The following is a 27670-nucleotide window of genomic DNA, read 5'->3' as shown; positions in this document are numbered from 1 at the left end:
TAACATATGTTAGATTATTATAGAACCGTGTGTTTTGTAATTCAAACATTTTTGTCGTTTGGAGACTTTAACTTCTCTACAGAAGAGAAAACGTGTGCGTGTGTCGCTACAGCATGTATAAAAATGCTGTTTCTGAGCTTTGCTTTCGCTTACGGCCATACCCTACGGTGGCCCTGAGAGGCCAAACGGACTGCAACTTCAGAAAACACTTGCAAAAAGAAAAATGCTGCAAAAAGAAAAATGCTGCAAAAAGAAAAACACTTGCAAAAAGAAAAGCGCTGCAAAAAGAAAAGCGCTGCAAAAAGAAAAGCGCTGCAAAAAGAAAAGCGCTGCAAAAGCACACACAACACAACGGAAATGTTTCTGGGGAGACAATAACCGGACGGACCAGTTGACCAAAACATGCTAACAAGTGCACTGGGACTGGGAGACACTTCAACGAAGTGGAAGCAGAGCGGCCAAAGAGTAAACTTTCAAAAGTAAGTTCTGAATATTATGTCACTTATTTATGTGCAAATGTTTAATAACGAGGAACATTAAAACATTACTGTTGGCCACATGCCGGCAAAGTTATGTGACATTAGCGATGTTTGTACTTTCAGCGTTTACTTTGTTTTAAAGTCTTTACTTTATACGCCGTTAGATAGTCGACCTTAATCTTACAGAGAATCTGATGATTTTGTGGATAATTAAAGTCAGTCATATATCCACAAACACAACAGGCTGAAAGTCAGTGATGCTGCTCGGTTTGCAGTCCTGAATATCACGGCACAAGCATGATTCACTGCACTGTTAATGTTAGCTATGTTATATTGCTGCCTCTGTTCGGTGGTGTTGAGCCAAACGGACTTTAACGTGTGTTTGAACGAGCTGACGGTTCACTCATTGTAGCGACTTCCACAGTCGCTAGAGCCCGGGGATGGAGCCCGCCTATTTGCCTGACGCGCTGTCAACTTTAGCAATAATGCGAGAGGTGGAATTGTTTGCTTGTTTATTAAAGTGTTTACAGAGTAATGTCATCTCGAGATTTGGACTCTTACAACGTCACAGGCTCTAATGTAACAAGACGAAACATGTTGTGCAGCGGTCAACAAAAACTAGGCTACCCAGCCCTCCTCTCTGTCAAAATCAAAACCAGTGAATGACAGACTGACAACGCCCTCTTAATGTCACCGCTAGCACCCACGTGACTCCCATTACACATCACCATAGCAACCAAACAAATGAAACCCCAGTGATCATCAAAAAATTCAATACATTTAATTATGGTTCCTACACTCATTAAGCTGAAAGAAAGATGCTTTAATCACAGCAGTCACACATGTGTCCACTGTACCAGCTGGGAACTCTTCTTGTTCAGCACTCGTAATAACACTAAATCCTCCTGTTTGTAGCAGTGTATACACCTGAGACTGTCACCTGTATGTCTGTCCTGCACTCTCTCTCTGTTTCTTTCTCTCTGATTGTGGAATAAAAGTATGAACATTTATAAGTTACACTTGTGTTTGAATCCTGCAGCTTATCACACATTTGATTTCCATGTGTGACGACTGCAAGTGTCCAGAGTGAGGACAGACTGAGGGACCCACTGCTGCACATCATCTGTGAGGCTTTGCACCCCTGATGATCCACCAGGACAAACTCAGCAGTGTGTGAGGAAGAGGAGGAGGAAGAGCCAGCAGCAGCTGACAGATGGAGAGAATAGACAGACTGTTCCCTGTTTGTGAAGGACTGCTAGGAAAGTTTAACATCACTAACTGTCTGTCCTGAATCAGTCTTATTAGGTAATGTTCAAATAATTTGATCATCCCAGTGTTTGCAGTGTGGGAGAAAGTACTCAGGGCCTTCAAGTTACACACTATGAAAGGAAGAAACAAGTTTAATATTCAGAAACCTAAAGTATGTATCAGCAGCAGAATGGAGCTAAAAATAAATGTTTGTTTCAGTTCTATGAAGCTTTGAGTATTTTGGATCAGTAGCACTGCTGTGTTTGTTGCATCATATTTCTGTAATTGTTTATATGCTTTATATATTCTGAGCTAAGTTGATCTATAGTGTTACATCATATTCTATAAGGATGTTATGTGTTTGTTTACTTTCTGCCCAGTTTGACACATTTAACAGAAGTCAGCCTGTTTAAGGCTCTGATATCTATTCTGTATGACTTAAAGCAGTTATGACATGGTCTGATTTTCTCACCCAATAAAGGAATATTTCATATATCAGTCTACTCTGTGTGGCGGAAAACTAACACTGCACATCCCTCTGAACACACCATCCCCACTGTCAGATATGGTGGTGGCAGCATCGTGCTCTGGGGGTGCTTCTCTTCAGCAGGGACAGGGAAGCTGGTCAGAGTTGATGGGAAGATGGATGGAGCCAAATACAGGGCAATCTTGGAAGAAAACCTCTTGGAGTCTGCAAAAGACTTGAGACTGGGGCAGAGGTTCACCTTCCAGCAGGACAACGACCCTAAACATAAAGCCAGGGCAACAATGGGATGGTTTAAAACAAAACATATCCATGTGTTAGAATGGCCCAGTCAAAGTCCAGATCTAAATCCAATCGAGAATCTGTGGCAAGATCTGAAAACTGCTGTTCACAAACGCTGTCCATCTAATCTGACTGAGCTGGAGCTGTTTTGCAAAGAAGAATGGGCAAAGATTTCAGTCTCTAGATGTGCAAAGCTGGTAGAGACATAAGGCGAACCAGATTATAAGGAGCACTGTCGATTTCCAGAAACACCAAAGGACTGATTTTTAGAGTGCCTTATTTTTCCAAAAAACACAGTAATAACATAATAAAAACGGGCACTCTGATAGGGGGAAAACTGAGATTTCAGTAAAGCTCAGTCTAAAGCCCTTTCCTAATGATTTCCCTGTAACATTAGTCCTCGAGGTCCCGTCATAGCAGACTACTGTGAGCGCCACCAGACAGTTAGAGACAAAAACGAGACGCTCTTACAGCCAGGAGGCTGCTTAGAGATGAAGCTTGATTAATTTGATTGATTATCTGTGAATAAGTCTTGAGCCTCTCCTCGGTTCTTTATATTTTGCCTGTACTGAGCCAGATGTTCTTCTTCTTCCTTTCTTTAGACTGTCTGAAGGTCATTTAAAGTTTTTCTTTGGACATTGACTGCTTTTTCACCCATTTTCAGTCCAGTCCTTGTACCTGATCATAGGGCTGTGCGATATGACCAAATTCTCATATCCCGATATAAGACATCTATCGTCCTGATAACGATATAAATCACAAAAATTTAACATTTTCTGTAAATTCTGTGAATCTCGGGCAGCTCGACTTGCGTAAAGTGTTTCCAGCTGGGCGTCGTGTACCTGGAGTCGAGTGTTTTAACCAAAGCATGAAACGATACATTTTTAGACATAAGTTGTAACGGCCGCCGTTTTCTTTGTGAGTATTTATTACATGGCGTGCTGCGGGGAAAAGCCTGTTCTAACGTTTGAGTCTAAGCTTTATTTTTTAGCACCTGACGGCTCTTTTTTGCTTTTCATCCGTAAACACTCTGCATACTCTTTTACGTGATTATGTTTATTTTGAAAAGTCTCAACAGGATCTTGAGCTTTATTGTGAAAGGTTTATGTGGAAGATAAACAAGCGGACACCGGTGGTTTTACCATCGTTGTTGCTAACGACAACGCATAAAAACAAGCGCTTGTCTGTCTGTAGTGTGGTTATATGAAATATAAGAGGAAGAGAGAACTTTAAGAAATGAATATAGCCACTACAGTGACCATCAAAACGATGAAAAAACAGTAAACAGTTTATTTTGCGACACCACAAAACAAACGATAGTGTAAAATGAAACGATAGACGTTTTTATATCGTCATCCGATATATATCGTTATATCGAACAGCCCTACCTGATCACTTTCAGAGCGATATTTTTGTGTTTTGTTTTTTTTCAAATACAATACAAAACACACAACTTAGCAAAGAAATTTTATCTTTAGGTACTTTGTTATTAGCAACCTGTCACAGAAACACACCATTTCCTCTGATTTCTTTGGATTGCAAAAGTAGGAGACAGAAAAAAGGGGACAGGCTGAAAAATCTATCTACAATGGAGGAACAATACCTGAAAGTCATGTCAAAAAAAAATCAGCAAACACCTGACACAGGACCTGAAAGATGCACTTGGTCCTTCAGTTGGTCCATCTAGTGTTCAAAAAACAGCAGGAGCTCGGTGTGAGGCCACAGTGGGCCAAAAAACACACACAAGATGACCTCCAGCAAGGACAAAATGTATCTGGACGTCTCTGTGAGCATCTGTCTCACTGTGTAAGTGTAGCACAGTGTCTGTGTGTGCATGGCTGCGGAAGAGATACAGCACAGCTGAGAGCCAGCACTCAGACGAGGACCCGGTGCATCGTCTGTGTCTCATCTCAGCCAGTTTACTTACAAACTCTTTAAGTTTGAATTTTAAAGCTGACAATGTGCTCAGGGCAGTGATATTTAAAATGAAGGTAAACTATTCCAATCTCTGGAGCCCCAATTGTGTATCTCTCACACACACACACACACACACACACACACGCACACAGTCCTGAATTCATTACTGAAGTCTCATCCAGACGTTCAATGGGTACACAAAGGAATTCTTCAGCAGGAGGTGAAAGAAAATGGCCCACAAGTTAATCCAAAAGGACGGTTTTATCAACAATGGCCACCAGCGGTGATATTGGCACCTGTGACAAGGTTGAAAAGAACTGTGGGTAATTTGATTTCACAAAATGCAGCACACACACACACACACACACACACACACACACACACACACACACACACACGCTAAGTTCTCCTCCTGCCTTCAGCCCAACCGTTGAGCGCGATGACAAATAGAGCCGCAGAATTGTGCTGCTCTGTAATTAAATTGAGACGTGGAGTCAAAATTCCCACCTAGATTGAGTGAGATGAAATATAAATCGGCTCTCCTCTAACTGACTTTATAGAAATAATTACATAAGCTGCATTTATAACTGTTATTAAATAACAGCAGCACATGAGAACTAAAGTGTAATCCCAGCACATTTCGCTTCGCTTGCACTGATTCTTTAGAGATGACGACTGTGGTGGGTAATTAAGGGCAAACAATATACAAGTCGCATGAAAAATGGAGGCCGCATTACCTTTCCTTCCTTCCTTTCCCGATGGCCCGCAGTATCTGGAAGTGGTCAAAGTTGACTGTGGAGAAAATGAGAAGTGGTTAGTGAGAACGTGTCAGTTTGAGCTGAGCTATAAAACAGGGAGCATGACATGTACAGCACTGTGCAAAAGTCTTGAGCCATCCCTCATTTGCTTCCAGGGATCCGGACTTCCCTGTAATTCCCTGTATGTACTAAGGAATAGCTCTCCAGGCTTTTTAAAGTGTTTCTGATTTTTAATCCAGGGCTTGTATTTGACCAGTTTTTGTCTGTTAAGACCCTTCACACTAATCTCTGATCTGAAACATTCAAACATAAACGGACACCTAAGTCACGGAAAGGACCAGAAAACTTAACAAAGAACCAATTTTAAATTGTATCTTTACACATTTACTTGCAGCCTATTGCAAAAAAACAAACCCACATCATTTGTTCTCACTTCTTTAGTTAAAGAATGCAGTTAATAACACCGTTAACACAGACTGACCTGGCAAAACATGAAAAAAATAAGACTTTTGCTCGGTACTGTATGAGAAATGGAAATCCAGACTCTTTCTGTGCACTTCATAATGTATCGCTGCACTTTGGCATTACTGTGAAGATTAAATGTTTTTTTCAAAGAATTAAAAAGTCGGAGCGCAGTGGGAGAGAATAATGTGTGTGTTAGATAATGAAACGGGAAAGATTGAAAGGTAGAAATAATGAATCACAACAGTCAAAATGTGAAAAAACAAAAACATTTTCCCTGGAGGATCTGTGCAGTGACACACCGTCACAGTATCGACGATTAGCAAGCAAAACAAAACCCCAGAAATAACATTTATTAAATGAAGACTCAGCTAAACCTTTTTTAAACTTCACATCTGAATAACAAATAACACACGCAGCACATAGAAACAAATATCTAAAATGAGTTAGATCCCAGAAAGTTAGACAAGCTTTCATAAGTTTTATGATCGACTTTTACGAGATTAAATTTGAGCAAGTAAAGACATTTCACCTGAAGCTCAGAGGCAGGAGAGTTGTACTTCAGAAAGACATCCAGCTCAGAGCGCTGAACTCATTCATCTTACTTTATTTTCCTATTTCAGTATGCATAATAACACAGCCAGATGTTTTCATTCATTGCCACTGCAGCAGATGCATGTGTGTGTTCTGCAGACTGAATCCTTCTGTACGCAGCTTAAAATGAGTCCTGAGGAAAAAGGTTGAATGGAAGTGGTGAGGAAGAGTGTCATGTTTTTTTCCTCTGTAATAAATAAAAAAAATAATAAGCACAAATATCTTTGTTTTCCAAATATATTTTTTATGAGCACTGAACATGTGATCAAGATTAGACGATAAATACAATTAATTTCACTATTCTGCTGTATTTCTACTTAACACCTACCTGACTCAACGTGTGAGACTAATATTTTTAATCAATCTTAATTTATGCAAAAATATCCATCATAGACCCCAGAAAAAAGCATGAATAAAAAGAACACCCAATCCATGATATTAAAAAAGCCTTGATCATTAATAGCAAGTCTTTTTAATATCAACCAATAAGAGTAAAGTTAGCTTAAAGGCACAACCCCTGTTTTTCAGGCAGAGGAGAAAAAGAGGAGCTTTGTTTAAGATAAAGAAGCATGCAAAGCTACTCTAGTAGAGTCCAAGAATAAGAATATCATGTTGGAAACGAACATGATCAAAACACATTCCATCCAACAAATAAATACTATAGAGAGCGGAGCTGCTTCATCATTTTTAAAAAACAACGTCTTTGGCACAAACACAAGCGCTCAGGAATCAGATTAACCAACAACAGACAAGATTTGTTTCAACAAGTAAAGAGTAATGAGCTAACACTGAGTAACTGTTGCCAGTAAAATCAACAGTTGCTAACTTTCACATGCAGCAGCTCATTAAGACACTTAAAAGAAATCGGATTAAAGACATTTAAATGTTGGTTGTATTTTCCATCCCGATGCATGTGAAAGGTTAAGACTTACATCTCCAAATGTAGTGGAACTGATTTGAACCAGAGGACTCAGCCACACTGTTACTATGTACAGCATACACATGTTTACTGATTAAGGTAAATCAGACGCTGTCCTGGCTGTGTGGCTAAATTTTGTGCTGAAAGCATCAAATCAATTTAATATGATTAACTTGCTATGAGAGGTTTTTACTCCAAGTGTGACTTTTTCTGGGTTCATACACCTTTCAGGGTCAAATTCAAGCACTTTGTAAGCATGTTTAATGTCTATTTTCAAACTTTTCCAGCACATTACCATAAAAAGGATGCATATTTCACTTCGCATCACCTGAGTAAGACCATGTGAAAGGCCAAATTAATACGTTTTTCATCAGATATTGATGCTTCTTTCTTATGTGACACAAAAAATAGGAGACAGATCTTTGCTTGTGTTGTTTTTTTAAGTTTATTCATTCAAAACTAACTGTAAGACGCTTAACTACATTGCAGTCTGCGTTATTGTTGTAGACCTAATTATCACCTTTAAAGTGTTTGTGCTAATAACATCATGTAGAGTAAGACAGGCATAGAGAACAGCACTGACTGGGAGAGGCTTTGAACAGATGAAATACTCAGATCAATTCAACACTTTAAAAATGCACAAGCGTCTTTCAAAAACCTATTGATTTAATCTATCATCATTGATATTATTATGTACAGTTATAATGTACTGTTCATCTCCCTTAAATAAACAGGCAGCCTTAAAGTGTGAAATAGTCACTTGTCTACTGTCTCAGTGGCTGATAGTGCCCCACAGGCCTCAATGTGAGCTTGAAGACATTATGTTTAAATTGTTTAATGATAAACAGATTTTGAATGAAAGCGAGGAAACTTCGGTAGCACAAAAAAGTGCCTATTCTTTGTTCCCATATGGTTCAGTCATATTACCGTTATTTCCCCCTAAGGTGTTCCCAAAGACACCGGGTTAATACTTGAAAAAGCTGCAGCAACACACAAAAATAGAATCAATATTCTGTTTCCTTGGTGACAACGCTGCTTTTAGCCTTCAATCAGAAAGCTTGACGTTGGCTAGTTAAGCACCGGGCTAACGTTTAAAGCTTTCACTCGAGGGAAGTAACTCGCATTACTGCTACTGCTGTGTAATCTTAGTTAAATTCACAGCATATTCTAGAAGTTACCCTGCAATAACTAACTGTTAGAATAGCGGCACCGTATTGTATCGCACTGAGTGCACTTCAATCCTTTATCTCGCGAGTTTGCTAGCTAGCAAAATAATAATACCAATTTTAAAAAATAACATGTGTAACGTACACACCCGAGAAAATTATTTACTAGGACTTACGCAAACTCCCCCGTGGTGAAAACGTACAAATCCTTCTTGAAGACTCCTTCTTGTATTTTTCGTTTTCCACCACACACTCATTAAAACGGAAACCTCCAGGCACGTTAGTGCGCTCACCCCCGACTGATCAGGGAGTGGGTGGGGGGGGGTCACACATTGAAACAGACTAACGTGCAGAGGTACAAGGCAGCCCAGGCAGAGAAATGTAGCTTTTATACTTTGCGACTCATTTTATTTCTCTATCTGATAAGAAAACTATTCAATCAGATAGTTATTTGTGGTGAATGAAATACGGTTACAGTTTCAAGAAGTTTTAAGCACCAAATCCAAAATCCAAGCACTGCAATATTAAAATCCAATTCAATTTCTTGTTTGCTCTACGACATGACTATATACAGAAAAGCTTGACATGGTATGCAAAAAAAAAAAAAAAAACGAAAAAAATACAAATACACGAACAAAAAATGTTTTAACTGTCAGTTTCGTCATTTTAAAATTTTCCAAAACTAACATTTTCTTTGATTGACTGATATTAAATTGATTAGGATCAAATTTAGAGTGAACAATATTACACAAACAAACACGTGTGTGCGCATGCGCACATATTAGAACGCTTCGATCCCTTGTTACGTGATAACTTTGCTTTGATCTTTTCTGACGTGGTAACTTTGCTTTGATCCCAAACCCCTTAAATAGGAGCGCTCACCTATGTTACTTTATGCTTAACGGACATTGACCTGCAGCAACTAAAACCCTTTCGAGAAGTTTTGAGAGCAATTTACAGGAGAAACCAAAACAAGTTCAGTTTTGTTTCTCACCAATTCACAGCACAAAAGACACATTACACCATGTCAGCCAACCCATCCTTCGGCTCAGATGAGCTTGAAATATCTAAAGGGACCATTTTGGGAGATCACCACGTGGTGGAGGCTTTCCTTGGAGAAGGAAACTTTGGTGTTGTAACCAAATGTCGCGATACAAAAAACAACCAAACTGTGGCTATTAAAGTCAACAAGAGCGACCCTGAAATTCTGCTACAGGCAAAACAGGAAATTTTCATCCTGGAGCAGCTACGACGCTTGGATCCAGACAGGTGCAACATTGTCAAATGGAACAGCTATTTCCTCGATGGAGAGCGCATTTGCTTAAATTTTGAACTCCTCGACCAAAGCCTGTCAGACTACATAGGGGACCGGAATAACCAGGGTCTCCCAATGAGAGAAATCAGGCCAATTTTGCATCAGCTCGCAAATGCTCTGTTCCACCTGGGTTCTGTGGGAATAGTGCATGCTGACCTCAAACCTGTCAACATCATGGTTGTGAACCGCAGTGAGTCTCCCGTCAAAGTCAAACTTATAGACTTTGGCATCGCATGTAACACTTCTGCGGTGATTGCTGGTGGTGCTGTGGGGACAATTGGTTATTGTGCACCTGAGATTATGCTTGGCACTCCATATGATGAAGCAATTGACATGTGGTCTCTGGGGCTGGTAGCCGTGGAGCTTGCTACAGGGGTGCCTCTCTATCCTGGGGAAGACGATTATGATGTTTTGAAGTTCATAATTGAAACTCAGGGTCAGCTACCAGATCATCTTCTAGAGTCTGGCTTGTACACTGATTGCTATTTCATCAAGGATAACTACAACGAACAGCGCTGGACATTTAAGACCAAAGAACAATTTCAATACGAGACAGATTATCAATCAAAGGAAACTCGATCGATAAAACTTAAGTGTCTCGATGACCTTGAACAATTACTGGAGGTTAGGCGAGGACCGGAAAATGGCCAACCATTATTTGTAAGGCTAATCAAACAAATGTTGGCCTTGGATGCAAATCAGCGCATAACACCCTCGGAGGTTCTGAAGCATCCCTTTTTCGACCCTGGCCTCTCAGGGAGAGCCCCCTGCACTGACATGAATAGCACAGGGGGAGAAAACCTTGTGCTCTCTCAGCAGCCTTCAAGCTGGAAAAGTCATGGATCGCAAAAATTCAACTGCAGTTTCCAAAACTCAGTTGAATTTCCTCAAAAAGGACACATCAACACCTCAGCCAACCCATCTTCCTCTGAAGATGATCTTGAAATAACGGAAGGGACCATTTTGGGAGATCACCACGTGGTAGAGGCCTTCCTCGGAGAAGGAGGCTTTGGATTGGTAACCAGATGTCGCGATACAAAAAACAACCAAACTGTGGCTATTAAAGTCAACAAAAGCGACCCTGAAATTCTGCTACAGGCAAAACTGGAAATTTTCATCCTGGAGCAGCTAAGACGCTTGGATCCAGACAGGTGCAACATTGTCGAATGGAACGGCTATTTTCTCGATGGAGAGCGCATTTGCTTAAATTTTGAACTCCTCGACCAAAGCCTGTCAGATTACATAGGGGACCGGAATAACCAAGGTCTCCCAATGAGAGAAATCAGGCCAATTTTGCATCAGCTCGCAAATGCTCTGTTCCACCTGGGTTCTGTGGGAATAGTGCATGCTGACCTCAAACCTGGAAACATCATGGTTGTGAACCGCAGTGAGTCTCCCATCAAAGTCAAACTTATAGACTTTGGACTCGCATTTCCTGCTTCTGCACTGATTCCTGGTAACCGTGTGGGGACGGTTGGTTATATTGCACCTGAGGTTATGCTTGGCATTCCATATGATGAAGCAATTGACATGTGGTCTCTGGGGCTGGTAGCCGTGGAGCTTGCTACAGGGGTGCCTCTCTATCCTGGGGAAGACGATTATGATGTTTTGAAGTTCATAATTGAAACTCAGGGTCAGCTACCAGATCATCTTCTAGAGTCTGGCTTGTACACTGATTGCTATTTCATCGAGGATAACTACAACGAACAGCGCTGGACATTTAAGACCCAAGAACAATTTCAATACGAGACAGATTTTCAATCCAAGGAAACTCGATTGATAAAACTTAAGCGTCTCGATGACCTCGAACAACTACTGAAGGTTAGGCGAGGACCTGAAAATGGCCAACCATTATTTGTAAGGCTAATCAAACAAATGTTGGCCTTGGATGCAAATCAGCGCATAACACCCTCAGAGGTTCTGAAGCATCCCTTTTTCAACCCTGGCTTCTCAGGGAGAGCCCCCTGCACCGATATGAATAACACAGGGGGAGAAAACCTTGTGCTCTCTCAGCAGCCTTCAAGCTGGAAAAGTCATGGATCGCAAAAATTCAACTGCAGTTTCCAAAACTCAGTTGAATTTCCTCAAAAAGGACACATCAACACCTCAGCCAACCCATCTTCCTCTGAAGATGATCTTGAAATAACGGAAGGGACCATTTTGGGAGATCACCATGTGGTAGAGGCCTTCCTCGGAGAAGGAGGTTTTGGTTTGGTAACCAGATGTCGCGATACAAAAAACAACCAAACTGTGGCTATTAAAGTCAACAAAAGCGACCCTGAAATTCTGCTACAGGCAAAACTGGAAATTTTCATCCTGGAGCAGCTACGACGCTTGGATCCAGACAGGTGCAACATTGTCAAATGGAACGGCTATTTCCTCGATGGAGAGCGTATTTGCTTAAATTTTGAACTCCTCGACCAAAGCCTGTGGGACTACATAGGGGACCAGAATAACCAAGGTCTCCCAATAAGAGAACTCAGGCCAATTTTGCATCAGCTCGCAAATGCTCTGTTCCACCTGGGTTCTGTGGGAATAGTGCATGCTGACCTCAAACCTGGAAACATAATGGTTGTAAAGCGCCATGAGTCTCCCATCAAAGTCAAACTTATAGACTTTGGACTCGCATTTCCTGCTTCTGCACTGATTCCTGGTAACCGTGTGGGGACGGTTGGTTATTGTGCACCTGAGGTTATGCTTGGCATTCCATATGATGAAGCAATTGACATGTGGTCTCTGGGGCTGGTAGCTGTGGAGCTTGCTACAGGGGTGCCTCTCTATCCTGGGGAAGACGATTATGATGTTTTGAAGTTCATAATTGAAACTCAGGGTCAGCTACCAGATCATCTTCTAAAGTCTGGCTTGTACACTGACTGCTATTTCATCGAGGATAACTACAACGAACAGCGCTGGACATTTAAGACCCAAGAACAATTTCAATACGAGACAGATTATCAATCCAAGGAAACTCGATTGATAAAACTTAAGCGTCTCGATGACCTTGAACGACTACTGAAGGTTATGCAAGGACCTGAAAATGGCCAACCATTATTTGTCAGGCTAATCAAACAAATGTTGGCCTTGGATGCAAATCAGCGCATAACACCCTCGGAGGTTCTGAAGCATCCCTTTTTCGACCCTGGCCTCTCAAGGAGAACCCCCTGCACCGATATGAATAACACAGGGGGACAAAACCTTGTGCTCTCTCAGCAGCAATCATCGTTTGGGTGGCCAGAATTCTAGGGAAGCTAGAAATTCTTGTGGAAAAAAAGCCCAAAACAATAACATCAACAAAAACAACCAATGAATATGTTCTTAAACTTGGGCACAATTTGGCTTGAAATCCATCAACTAATCTGTCAATATTCAAAGCGGAGCAGCAGACAACTTACCATCACATCAGTCCTTCAATCAGACCTACAACAAACGTCTTCCTTCTCTCACCCCAACCGGTCGCAGCAGATGGCCCCGCCCCCACCTGAGCCTGGTTCTGCTGGAGGTTTCTTCCTGTAAAAAGGGAGTTTTTCCTTCCCACTGTCGCCAAAGTGCTTGCTCATAGGGGGTCATATGATTGTTGGGTTCTCTGTATGTATTATTGTAGGGTCTACCTTACAATAATACATACAGCCTTGAAGTGACTGGTGATGTGATTTGCTGCTGAATGAATTCGGAACTAATTGGAAATAATATGGATATTAATTAAATAAACCTGCTTTGAGCATCAATTAATTGTTGTTTGAAATTCTTTATAAATATATAAATATAGTGCCACTCTTCTACTGTTTAAATTGCAACTGTTTAAAACTGACTAATTTATTCATACACTTGAGCATAAACAAACACACGGTAAATGGCCTGTATTTGTACAGCGCTTTACTTAGTCCCCAAGGACCCCAAAGAGCTGTACACTACATTCAGTCATTCACCCATTCACACACACATTCACACACTGGTGATGGCAGCTACAGTGTAGGCAGCATGGATCCATCCTTTCATGCTATTTATGCCAAATTCTGACTTGATCATTTGCATGTCAGAGCAGAAATCAAGACTCATCAGACCAGGCAACATTTTTCCAATCGTCAAGTGTGTAGAACTGTAGCTTCAATTTCCTGTTCTTAGCTGACCAAAATGCTCTTCTGCATTCTTTGGCTGCAACAAATGGTTGTATGAGCTACGGTTGCCTTCCTATCAGACATTTTTCTCTGACCGTTGACATCAATAAGGCAGTTTTTCCGAGAGAACTGCCTTTCACTGGATATTTTCTCTTTTTTGTCACCGAAAAGGGTGTCTGTGTTACTTCTTGTCTTATTTTGATAATCCTAGTCTGTGTTCCCATGTTTGTCCACTTCCCTGATCAGTGTATATATTGTCTCTGGGTTAGGGTTAGAGTGTCTGTTCACCTACCCCCTGTGTCTCCATGTTCCCAGTGTTCAAGGTTTCCGAGTGTTTTCCCAGTTTAGGTTTTCATGGTTGGTTCTGTTTGCTACTCAGCCAGAATAAACAGCTCGCTCTTTTAAAAAGTAGGCTCCAGAATGGATGATGGGATGTTCGCATGTCTTTATGTAACACTGAGTGTGCTGAACTAAAGGTAGGCCTAGTTTCATTTTCATGGTCATTATTATCAAGACAATGATTACGCCTTATTCTGATTATTTCTCCCTTTTGGAGGTGTAACGTTTACATGAGGGGTGTAGGAACATTTCCCCCTAAATATATTTTGATAAACTAATGTTGAAGTCACTGTTTTTGTCGTATTGATGATGCAGCTCAAATAAATGCTTTTAAATAAAAGAATAACCATTCAAAGTGCTCAGTGGTGAAACTGTAACTCTTTCAGAGTTTGACAGCTGGACAAGTGATTTAAAGAAACATGAGATGAGTGCAGCATATTATCTGAACAGACATCATTCAATGAGCAAGAATAAACACTGACAAGAGAAACACTTCACTGTTGATTATCATATGAAGTCTAATGAAAGCTGTTAATCTGTTAATATCCTGTTAATCTGCATACAGCAAATAAAGAACATGTGACTTTAAAGCATCCAGCAAAGTGATAACTGTCCTCTGCCCACTAAGTAGTGACTCTACAAAAGATTATTTTCAATATCATCTTTATATTATATTTATATTATATTTAGTTAACCAATCACAGTAAGGAGCTCTGTGATTGGTTAGGAAAGGACAGAGTGGCTACCTCGATTTTTCTTCACTGCAAATTGATCCATAGCTTTGCTCTGTAAAGGCTAACAAAGTGCTTTTGCTTTACAAACACATTTAGCCTCGGTATTCACTCTCTTAAAATGCCACTGAACACTGGAGTTAAATGGAGCCCTGATCCTCAGAGTTTTATTGTTCCTAATATTTCTTTTAAATAGCACAGATAGTGCCCCACTGCAATAATCACTCATGTCTTGATAGTCCTGTTAAAAAGGAGTTTTTCCTCCCCACTGTTGCATAGCAAACCTAGCAAACACAAACTATTCTATAAAACGATCTAATTTAAACGAATAATCCAGTTGAAGCTTCAGACAGCCGTCATATGACAGTGAAACACTGCCATCTGCTGGACTCAAATAACAAAGACGCTGCCTTGACAGGTGAGGGAGTTTCAACAAGTCTGCAACGACTCAAGCATCAAACTACAGAACTATTAGAGTGGACATGGTGCTCTAATGGCTGCTTCGTAGGTCAGAAAGGATCAAACATATCAATAAATTATAAAACACAAAACGTCTCTTATTGCCCAGGGCCCAGGAAGTGAGTGTGTTCCTTATAGCCTATTAAACCTTAGCAGGTTATTTTGATGTGTTACAGATGAAACAGCTATCCAGTAACATTCAGCTACAAAATGGTTTTTTTATAATTACTTTTTTACAGCTTCGCACTTTTACACAAGTTTCATCATCAGTCACAATGGCTGCTGCTAAAATTGAGTACAAGATATTTGTTGGCCTGATTAAAAGGTCTTGATGCGTGCTCAATCATCCAGGGAAGTAAATCTCCAAAAGTTGATTCTGTTCTTCTGGACGTAGCGTTTTCAGTCAGAGAAACCAGCCGACTGAAGGAACAATGGGCTGGGAGGTCAGTTCCTTAATCATGATTATGCAAATTCTCATGACCACTAATCAACAACCACTGATCAATGGTCTTGAGTACCATTCACAGAGAATTGGAGAATGGCTACAATCACAGCATTGTAAGATGGTGAAAGATGTACCCTTAGGCCCCCTCCTTGATTCAGAGATGGTCTTTCCCTTTTCATGTAAATGGCCTCCTTGACTCCGCCCTCAAACCAGCGTTCATTGCAGGTATTGTTGACAATCATATTGTATCGTGTAACCATCCAGCTCACATATTAAATGTAAATGTAAATGATTTGTTGAACTTAAGACATGATGAATGTTCCTGCATTAAAACACATCCAGCCTAGTGTTCTCACTCTACCTAAATGGATCTGTTACATTAGTGACATATGGGAGTTGTGTTTCAGTCTTTTCCACATGAGGACATTTACATTTAGTTTTTGCTTTACTGATGAGTGGCTGGTTAACCTGCAGTGGTTGAAGTATGTGTCGGTCGTCTGGAAGAGTAGGTGTAGAAGATGTCTTTAATGTAATGCTCTGAAGGTGTCAGTGATTACTGTGAATTCATTATAAAACTGGATTTCAGTGAATAAAGTGAATAAAGACAGGCCCTCATGGTGAAGCTCAGGTGTCCATAAAGTGTAACAGGAGAGCTTTGCCATACTTTCAGATATTTTACATGAGCCAGTCTTTCAAAAAATAAATAAATAAATAAATAATTCATTTATCCACAGGAAACACAATGCTCATATCTGAAAGTAAACTCTGATATATATCCCCGACTAGGGTTACTACTAAATAAAGGATTGCCCCAAGATGACTAAATATATAAAGACACTCTCCAAAAGAAGAAGTTAAAGGGATTTTATTTATTGTACAAGCAATATCTTCATAAGAATTACAAATTCTGCAGACATATTACCTTCTTACTGAACCTGAATAACTCACACACAGACGTGTCCACACATTTAGAATCTGCAGCTTAGAAACATCTTCAGGTTTAAAAGATATATATAGCTGGATGTCGTCTGCGTAGCAGTGGTAGCGAATGTCCTCAAAGGGGCTCAAAATATGCTGGAGAGGAAGTAGATATATTAAAAACAGCACAGAACCTTGTGGCACACCATAGGACAGGGACGTGGAAGATGACCTGTACTTAGAGACCGCCACAGAAAAGTATCGTTCATAGAGATACGAGGAGGACCACTCTAAGGCAGACCCAGATACACCAACCCAGTATTTCAGCCTTTCAAGCAAAATGTAATGGTCAACGGTGTCAAAGGCTGACGTGAGGTCCAACATTAGGAGTACAGAACACTTTCCTGCATCGTTTTGCATCAGAATGTCATTGGAAACTCTAAGAAGGGCTGTTTCAGTAGAATGAGCTCTATGAAGGCCAGACTGAAATTTGTCAAAGATATTATGTTAACAGACAACAGAAGCAGACAGAGTTAACCTGAGCTTGAAGAGTCAGCAGAGCGACTTTTCACAGGGGAACAGGACCTGTTGATTTTTCTAACTGATGGCTACACACAGCTCTGCAGAACAGGTAATTACCGCTGTTCGGTTTAATATTTGATTTTAAACAGTGTTTGAAGCTAAGACAAATACAGATCATATATTTTCATACAGTGATGTTCCAGTCGGGTTAATGTTTGTGTGTCCTCACTGTAAAGACTGCAGGTTACTGGAGCGTGTCTGAAAATGTGACCCTTCAGTCTAATATTGACACCGTTATGCCATCTGCACTTTGATCCCGCTACCTACTCTTGAAAACGATGTGCGCATCTACTTCACTATTTACGGTTCAACATGTTTCCTGTTGCTCTGAGGTGCATCCAACAAACACACAAATCATTTACCACTAATAATAACAATTTTACTTTATTAATTTATTAATATAAACATATATGTAGCAAAGGTTTTATTCAAATTTATGCAGCCCAGGATAAAAGTTGGTCTTTTTTGATATAGGATGTTTGGAAGTTATTTTATTGTTATGATTTTTGCATTTTGTTATTTAATTGGTTGCAAAAAAGAAAACAAGTTTATGTAAACAAGTGGAAATTAATCCTCCTGAGAATAAGCCTTTTAAATAACCTTGGTGGGTTTTTTGGTTGTTCAAGAGTTGAACCATACACAGGATCATAGGTGGCTGAATGCAGTTAGGTAATCTCATACATGTCACAGCTGTGTAAGCACTGATATTGATAATAGATGGGATCACAAAGAGAAAACATTTTTGCTAAATGTAATTATTATATTAGAAATTTATAAAACTTCTAATTCGAATTTTTCCAAATGAGAACATATACTATTTTTGCTTTACTGATCAGTGGTTGGTTGGTTAACTGCAGGTGTTCAGGCACAAGTCAGTCGTCTGGAAGAGCAGGTGGTGAAGATGACTTCAGCGACTGAAATGCCCTGAAGGTGGAATTAACGTTAAACTTTATTTGAACATAAATCAGTAAAGACAGGCCTCCATCCTGACATGCAGTACTTGCATTACTTATGTATGATATGCATTCTCACAGAACCCAGATGATGCCAGCATGTTTTTTAAGCCAATGTCTGGATATGAGTATATGTGCATGTGAGTATAAGTGTGGCAGGAGAGTGAGTTCGCCCTCTTTCTTGGAAGTATGCAAAAGCCAACGAGTTCTTACCGAATGAGAAGCCTGGAGATGAGCAGAGATCAAGTCAAGTGCAGTTCAGACTCGCTGTTAAGCGAAAGGACACCTCAGAAACAGCCTTTTTATACATGCTGTAACGACACATACACGCTTACGTTTTTTGTTTTCTATATTTAAGTTAAAATCTCCAAACCGCAAAAATGTTGGACTTCCAAATCGTCCGAACACACTGTGTGCTCTCTGTCACTTTTACACTGTGCTGTAATCAACGAACATGTGTTATTGTGGAGATGTTACTGCGAGAAAATCATTTTTGCAGCTCAATGTTGAAGCTGCAGTTAATAACCAAGGTTTGCATGTTGTCGCTGTAACATATGACGTTTAGCACAATAATATATATCAAACTGTGTGACATTTGCCACCGATAAAAGGTCTTTTTGACAGGTAATCTTTCGCTTACGGCCACACCACCCTGAACACGCCCGATCTCGTCTGATCTTGGAAGCTAAGCAGGGTCGGGCCTGGTCAGTACTTGGATGGGAGACCGCCTGGGAATACCAGGTGCTGTAAGCTTTTGCACTTCCACACACAAACTGCAGAGGGCGCTAAAACTGTCACTACTCCTTCCTGCTCTTTCTAGTTTCTTCCTGCTTTCTTTTAAGCACAAAAGCGCCTCGCTGACCATTTCCCAGGCGCTAATTACAGACCTCTCATAGGGAATATTTCCTTTTGACAGTAACAGCCATAAAACCTAAAACAGCACCTTACTGTCAATAACTGATTAAACGGACAAAACACATTTACTAGGGAGAGAATAAGATGGAGACATAGTAAGTTAGAGAAAAAACAAACAAACAACATGTGCCAAGTGGAATTTAATCTAATTATAAAAAACAATCAAACAGTTTTGGTTCATAGTTAACAGAGAATTACAGGAAAAAAACCACATCACATTCATTTTAAAATTCTTTTATTTGCTTTTAAAGCCCTCCATGGCCTAGCCCCATCTTATCTCTCTGAGCTGCTACAGCCTTATACGTCCAGCCGCTCTCTCAGGTCAGCTGGTCAGCTGTTCCTGAATGTACCCAGGACTGAGCGTAAACTTAGAGGACATCGTGCTTTTGCTGCAGCATTTCCCAAACTGTGGAACGATCTGCCTGTAGAGATTAGACAGGCCTCTTCTCAGCCTGTTTTTAAATCACTCCTGAAAACCCATCTCTTCACCCTGACCTTTGACACCTTGTAAGATGTTAGTTTTAGTTTATTTTTATGTTAGTTGTTTTAGTTGATTATATGCTGTTCTGTCTTGTTTTTTTAAATATAGGGCTGCTTTAATCTTTACTATGTGTTTTATTTTATTCTGTTTTGTTTTATTCTACTGTTTTTTTTTACTTATTTACTGTACAGCACTTTGGTGCTGCACTGAGTACTTTAATTGCAGATGTTGCTGTCAATCCATGTCAATCAACCCTTTACATTAGTGCCATCGTGATGCTGCAGTCAGCTATTTCCACTAAAAGTTGCCATAATTTAAATCTTGTTGGAGACTGCAGCTCTCTCTGCAATGTGTGTGTGTGTGTGTGTGTGTGTGTGTGTGTGTGTGTGTGTGTTCCCTTTGTGAATTCACTTTTCTTTTGTATATTCCGGCAGATGTTCCGCTCATCTCATTTGTCTCCAAGCTACAGTCTGTCTGTGAGACAGTGTTTAATAAAGTAGAAATTTCAACATTAAAGTAGAAAATCTATTTTGGGGGAAAAATGAAATGTTGAGATTACATTTGTTGTTTCAAGACAAACTGCTACAGTTGCTACACCCTCTGAGTTAGTGAAATCATACTTCACTGCATCTGGTGAGACAGAAAATGAACAGCTGCATGATTATCAATGGTTACATCCGATTTCAACACACAGGATTTTTGGTGTATCACAAGACGTGCGATCAGTTTATTTCATTAAGTCATGTAAACAAGGCATTTTGCAGGCAGTAAAGCAAATGTGGTAGTTTGTCTTGAAACAACAATAGCAATCTCCACATTTCAACATGTTTCTCTAAATTGAATTACAACTTTATTCTTGAATAATAATAATAATTTTGACTTTATTCTCCAAGTAATCAGTAATATTGGTTTTCTTAATGTGGCCCTAACACTCCTTCATGCAGGTGTGTACACAGAAGGAAGCCCAACAATGTTTGACCCTGATCTTTGCAGCAGGAGTGATAGCAACGATATTTAGACTTTTGCTATAATTCTGATGCTTTAAAGCTCATCTTAGAAATCAAATGTTGGCATAAAATGAAAGAAAAAAGCAATAAAATGTAATAACATTAAAAACAAAAAACATCTGAGAGGCAGGGTGCTGAATATGAACATTTCACCTTAGGAGTCCTGTGACTGGTGATGGTAAAAATTGAAGAAAAAAAAATGTCAATAAACAAATCAAATAAAAATATTTTATTAGAAGCAAGTTTGATTGAAGATATTATTTCTACACAGCATCCTACAGTCGGTACAGTTAATATATCAGTATTGGTGGGTTGAATATAGTTTGAAAACAGTTTTATATTATTTAATGAAATGTGTGAAGCTGGTCACATGTTAAATGTAACAGTTACTGATAAGACAGGCTCGAGTGAAAACTTGTAACGAACAAGATGTTTCCAGCGACTTTTGGTTAGAGCTGATGATAAATGTTGCTCTTTTGTTTTCTCAGACATGTATATTTGTGGGTACAGAGGTAGAGTCCATGGGGATTTTTCCTATAGTTGCGTTATTGGATTCAAAGGTCACTATGTCCTTCTCATAGTGCACAGGTAATCCTCCACATTGCACTACAACAATTCTGTTAGTGAGAAGTTTGCCTTTATACTGACAGTTGGGTTTCCTGCCTCCATTATTCTTTAGTTCACATTTAACAATACTGAACTTTGCTTTACTCTCTGTCAAGCAAGTATTCTTATGAGGTGACCCATGACCATTACAAATGGCTTTGACCTTTTCATAATCACTAAGGATGAACGTGTTTGTGTCCTTACAAGTGTTGTCAACATTGTAGATCTGCTTGTTTTTTATTTCTGCATCACATTTTTTCGCAGTCATCTTGGCATCTACATGCTGTCGTTTAAACTTTTCATAAGGGGTTTCATTCTGACGCTTCTCAATTGGTTTGGGTTGAAGATTGGCTGGTTTTGAGAGTCCAGTGGCAAAGAGCACCATAAGCGGCAAACAGGCAAACAGGATCCTCATTGTTTCCTGGAGAAAGAAAAACAGGAACATTTTCCAAATTAAGAATTTGGAGCAGAAAAAATATCTTGTCATTGTCGAAGTGGATTAATTATTTAATCTTCTGCTGAATTTGTAATTTTGCTCCATTACAAAGGAATGAACAGTCTCTAATATTTATGGTAGTTTCATTTTAATGCAGAGACAGAATATCAACCAAATCCAGAAAACAACACATCACATAAACATACTAACTGATTTGCATGTCATTGATTGAACTAAGTACTTGATCCCCTATGACCAAGCCAGAATTCTGGCTCCCACAGATTGGATTGCACTTAATAAATTAGCCATTTAAAGACAATCTTGATCTCAGTTTATTCTGTGTAAAAAGCACACCTCTACAGTATCAGTCTCTTCCATTCCAACTTCTACACCACCATGGGGAAGACTGCAGAGGTGTCAAAGGATTTGTTACTGAGGTCTACAGGGACAATACAAATCTACAGTCTTGTGCCACCATAGTCAAGACCGAAGACCTCTTATCTTGCTGCATGCAAGATCTTGCCTCATGGGGTGATGATGATCGTGAGAAAGGTGTTGTCAACAGGGGATCAAATGATTATTTCCCCATGGTATGCAATGTAAATACACAGAACCATGTGACAGATGGTAGCTTCTTTTCATGACCATCTTTTTACTTTTTTTGTCTTTCTTACAAGCTGCTGACCAGAAAACTTTTATTCATAGATGTTTATTGTTTCAGATAAATTTGCAAACTGAACTCCACGTGTCCCATCTCTCAGTTTCTTTGGCAGAGTTTACTTTTCATTAATGGCATTTAATGGCTTGTTGTTGTTTTTTATTGACTTATATAGAAACCCACACAAGTTTAACTTTAAAAACAACTTATGTAACAAAAAATGAACCAACTTAATGGATCAACATAAATAAAAGGATAATTTCAGTGTTTTTCATCTATTTTTTATGGAATTTTTCCAAAACGTTTTCAAACGTTCAGATCTATCTTTTATTTTCTTGTTTTAACATTATACATGGTGAACTAAAAACCCTGGAATATGGTTTGAAACATTGAAGGCAGCATGTTTCGCTTTTTGGCAGCTTTTATTTTGAAACTGCAACACTAATCAGTACTTCTCCACACCTGTGGTGCACGCGCTGCGCAGACCCTGTCGGACATGCGCGGCAGAGGAGGGGGCTGACTTGAGCAGAAAGCGCGGAGAGACAAGTCGAAAGGAAAAGACAGACGATCTCTGGTAAAGCAAAGCAGACAGAAAGAATTTACCTGAGCTCTCTGCTGGACAGGTAATTACCGCAGTTTGGTTTAATATCTTGTTTTAAACAGTGTAACTACGAAGCGAACACAAATACAGGTCATATATTTTCATGTTCCAGTCGGGTTAATGTTTGTGTGTCCTCACCGTAAAGACTGCAGGTTATTGGAGAGTGCCTGAAAATATGTCTGCGAAGCACCCCCTCAGTTCAAATATTAATTTTGGCCCGCTATCTACTCTAGAAAATTTGATGATTTGTTGAAGCCCCATGCCCCCATTCGTTCGCTTCGGTCAGCTGAGCAACTGTTGCTTCCAGTCCCTAAGTCACAGCTGAAACTTAGAGGAGACAGAGTGTTCTTTGTTGCCACTCTGATGCTTTGGAATAACCTTCCTCTCATATTAGACAAGCTACATCAGTGCCAGTTTTTAAGTCCAGATTAAAAACCTATTTTTATTCCCTAGCTTTTAACTCTTGCTGAAACCTCATAAATGGTGAATTTAAAACCCTGGAATAGTCTGAAAAAAGTATGAAAAGGAGCATGTTTCGCTTTCTGGCAGCTTTTATTCTGAAATTGCAACACTAATTAATGCTTCTCAGCGCCTGTAGTGCACGCGCTGCGGAGACCGCGTCGGGCATGCGCTGCAGAGCATGCGCACCAGAGGAGGGGGCTGACTTAAGCAGAAAGCGCGGAGAGACAGAAGAAAAAGACAGAAGAGCGCTGATGAGGAAAAGCAGACAAAAAGAATTTAACTGAACTTGATATGAAACAAGAACTAGCGAATATCTGCTGGACAGGTAATTACCCCTGTATGCTTTAATATTCTATTTTAAACAGTGTAACTATGAAGCTAAGACGAATACGGATCATATATTTTCATACAGTTATGTTCCAGGTTGATGTTTGTGTGTCCTCACTGTAAAGACAGCAGGTTATTGGAGAGTGCCTGAAAGGATAATATGTCTGTGAAGAACCCCTTCAGTCTAATATTAACCACCATCTGCATTCCGGTCCCGCTGCTCTTGAAAATGATTTGCGTATCTACATCGTCATTTACGGTTCAATGTTTGGCAATGTTTGTTCAAAGTAAGGAATTCCTGGTGCTCTGAGGTGCATCTAGTAAACGCCAACCATCATTAAAAATAATAATTACATTTAACTAAAAACATCTGTCATTTCTTTCTTATTCCTTTAATGCAGAATTTTAAATCATTAAATGATAAAATAAATAAATCAATATCAATATAACAGCTTCCAAAAATTCAATATCAGAACCAGTCTAATTTTTTTTCAGTAAATATTTTGAAAGTTATCAAAGAGGCACTGGAGGACATGTTGAACAATAATATATGCAACTTATTTGAAGTATTACTGTATTTTTTGAGAACAGGAAATTGTAATCATTTACATACATTTGGTAGCATGTAGATATTATGAAGGGGCTGCTTTACCTAATAAATATTTTTTTAAAGTTACATTCACAAGATTGAACATTAACATTAAAAGACATTGATTTTTGAGTCTCAGTTGAAGAGTTCATGAGGTGTATCTAAAAGCAACTTCTCTACTTGCATCCACACATTGAACCTTACAGAGGGAAACGGTCATTGCACTCAGTCATGACAACATTCTTGCTAAATGTTATTGTTATATTATAAAGTTATGAAACTTATAAGCAAACCTTTTCAACTGAGGACACTTACTTTTACTTTTTGCTTTACTGATCAGTGGTTGGTTGATTAATCTGCACGAGTTCAGGCACGAGTCAGTCGTCTGGAACAGCAGGTGGTGAAGATGTCCTCAGTAAATGAAATGCTCTAAAGGTGAAATTAAGATAAACTTTCTTTGAACATAAATAAAAAGATAGGTCTGTGCCTGTGTATGGACATTTCCTATGCAAGATATGCATGGTCACAGAACCCAGATGATGTCTGCATGTTTTGAAGCACATATCTGGATAGGGATTGTGAGTGTAAGTAACAGGAGATCGAGTTATTCAAAATAAGCCTGTTGTCTATAAAAGATTTTAAATATACAAATAAAAGGTTCAATCCTACCAAACGAGGAGTCAAGAAGAGCAGAGACCAGGTCTAGTGCAGCTCAGCTGTTATTAAATTCTACCTGAGCTGGTTGGAGCTCATTTGTGTCACAGACAAATAACACTTGGTTCTGGAGGCTTCAGTTCTTAAACGTTTCAGTAGCACCACCTTTAATAATCACTAGCATCAATATCTGCACCACTAGCTCACCAGTTCCGAGAAACTTTAGCACTGCTCTGTTTGTGGTTCAGAACATGCTGCAAACATGATGTGAGGACCAGTGACCACAAAAGTATGCAGAAGGAGGTCGTCTTTCATAGCTCACATTTCAACAATTGCAGCTATTTTTTCAATTCAATAAACCAAATGTGTCAAAAAATAAGTAAATTAATAAAATAATGACATTTGTAAAAAAAAAAAAAAAAAAAAACTAAAAAAACCCCAAAAAACTACAGAGATAATTACATATAACACTGTGAAATAATGACACAGTGTTATAGGTAATATGTCATATGCTGTTATTCAGCTGATGTTGTATATACATAGTTTTAAGGTGTGCACTAAGACTCTATTGTCTTAGTTGAGTCTGACAGCAGCTGGAAGATAAGACCTCTGAAATTTGTCCCCTGAATGCTGTTGTTGCAGCAGTGTGTCATTGTAAGAGCTGCTCTGTGCCTTCAGGTTGACCTGCATGTGGTGGCAGGTTTTTATTTTTGATATCCTGTCTAGTCTGACAGCTTTTGAATTCAGAATTGTGATCTGAATGCATTGTGGTGCCTGACACATTTTGCTTTTGCAGGAACAGTTACATAGAATCTCTATAGGCTCCTCTTGATCACGTGAATGTGTTATCTATTTATTATTAATTTGTATTTGTGTTATTTCAGTTATTACATTATATGTGGCATTGTATGACGATATCTAAGGCAAGACAGGCAAGAGAAAAAAAAGAATAAAGTGGAGGTGGGGGGTAGAGAAATGCACAATGTATCACCAGCTGCTGCATTGATGAGGATGGGAAGCTGCAGCAATGCCCCCCAGAAGCCTGGAGACAGAGATAGAGACAGGACAACAGCGCCATTCACAGCATCCAGGAGTATCAAAGATCTAAGGCACAGGTGTCGAACTCCAGGCCTCGAGGGCCGGTGTCCTGCCGATTTTAGATGTGTCCTTGTTCCAACACAGCTGAATAAATGGCTAAATATCCTCCTCAACATGTCATGAAGTTTTCCAGAAGCCTGGTAATGAACTAATCATTTGATTCAGGTGAGTTTAAACAGGGTGAGTTCTAAAACCTGCAGGACACCGGCCCTCGAGGCCTGGAGTTCGACACGCCTGATCTATGCCCATCCCAGCAGGAGAAGGAGGGAGGCCCCAGATGAGGTGCCTACAGCTAAAGAGTGAGAATCCCAGAGGACCAGAGGTAACGGGCAGTCGACCTAACTAGATGCCAGGAATCCTGGTACGAGTCGAGAACAGGGTCCCAGCTGCCCAAGAACCACCCGGCATCCAGAAGATGGGGAGAAGCGTCCAGCCAGGAATGCTGACTGCCATGCATACACAAACACAAGTTATTCGCTCACTCACTCTCACCCACCCACTAGTGACACAGAGAGACATGGAGTCAGGACTGTGGGGTGCCTATACTGCAGACTACCCATTCAGACACATAATTCCTTATGTAATGAGGGTGGTTGGTAAGACTCACCAGGATCCATGTGGTGATGGTCCACACCTGTGTAATCCAGCCTGTCCTTCAGGATTGTGGGTATAATCGTGTTGAAAGCACTGGAGAAATCAAAGCACGTGATTCTCACAGTGCTCAACACACTTTCCAGGTGAGCAAGGGATTGATGTAGGAGCTGGATGACAGTGTCATCTCCCCCAATGTTGGGCTGATAGGTGAATTGGACTGAGCTCACCTGGGGCCGAAGATGAGCAAGGAGCAGCCGTCCAGGGTCTCCATCAGATGTGATGTCAGAGCCTCCAGCCTGTAGCTGTTGTTCATTTACATCTGCCTAATTGATCATTTATCCTCAGCACATTTTTCAGTTCCCTTGCCTGAAACTGGACAATATGTAAAATCTGAATTCAAACACAGGTTGGGGAAACCTGCACTGAGCTGAGACTGAAGAAGTCACTCGGATGAGTGATGAAGTGTTTCTCCCACTGAAAACGCTACGTCCTGATGAACAGAATTACTTCTTGGGACAGGTCTCCAGATGTTTTCTCTTCTCAGAATCCTCTTCACAGATCAGATCTGTTTTATCTGACATACAGTCATGTGGAAAAGAGTGTTTTCATAGGAATCTATAGACTACTCTGAAAAACTAGGCACACTCCATGAGTGAGTAGCTTGTAGAGCCACCTTTTAGCAGCAGTAGTGTCACCAAATTGTTTCTGTATGACTCTTAGTCTGTCACACGGTTGTGCAGGACTTTTGGCTGACGTTTCTTTACATTGTTTCATCAGTTCATTGAGGTTTGTGGTATTTGTTTATGTACAGCTCTCTTAAGTTCCCAGCACTGTTTTTCAGGTTGAGGTGTGGACTGTGACCGGGCCATTGCAACACCTTGATTCTGTTGTAGCTCTGCTGATGTGCTTGGGATCATGACCCAAACTCACTTTTGACTCCAGAGTACTTGGTATACAGGGGAGTTCATAGAAAACTCAATGACTGCAAGGGGCCCAGGTTCTGTAGTTGCAAAACAAGCTCAAGTCTTCACCCCTTAACCACTGTGCTGACAGATGGTATGAGGCGTTCGTGCTGG

The 27670-nt window shown here is 40.0% G+C and overlaps 1 protein-coding gene and 1 non-coding gene across 2 annotated transcripts in view; both read left to right on the top strand.

Moving 5' to 3' along the window:
- The window catches only part of LOC148096337 (uncharacterized), a 129216-nt gene extending 115913 nt beyond the window's left edge, over positions 1–13303 (top strand). The window contains exon 6 of the mRNA XM_087836394.1: positions 9362–13303. Coding sequence (XP_087692520.1) covers positions 9362–12867 — 3506 coding nt within the window. The 3' untranslated portion in view covers positions 12868–13303. The remainder of the gene's footprint in view (positions 1–9361) is intronic.
- A 5497-nt stretch (positions 13304–18800) lies between these two features.
- LOC148096336 (5S ribosomal RNA) lies at positions 18801–18919 on the top strand. Its single transcript, XR_015717315.1, has one exon. It is a non-coding gene; the product is annotated as a 5S ribosomal RNA (ribosomal RNA).
- The last annotated feature ends 8751 nt before the right edge of the window (positions 18920–27670 follow it).

The sequence above is a fragment of the Neolamprologus brichardi genome, chromosome 23, assembly GCF_056152115.1.
Source record: "Neolamprologus brichardi isolate AB-2024 chromosome 23, ASM5615211v1, whole genome shotgun sequence".
Lineage (NCBI taxonomy): Eukaryota > Metazoa > Chordata > Actinopteri > Cichliformes > Cichlidae > Neolamprologus > Neolamprologus brichardi.
This window is presented reverse-complemented; position numbering and strand designations above follow the sequence as displayed.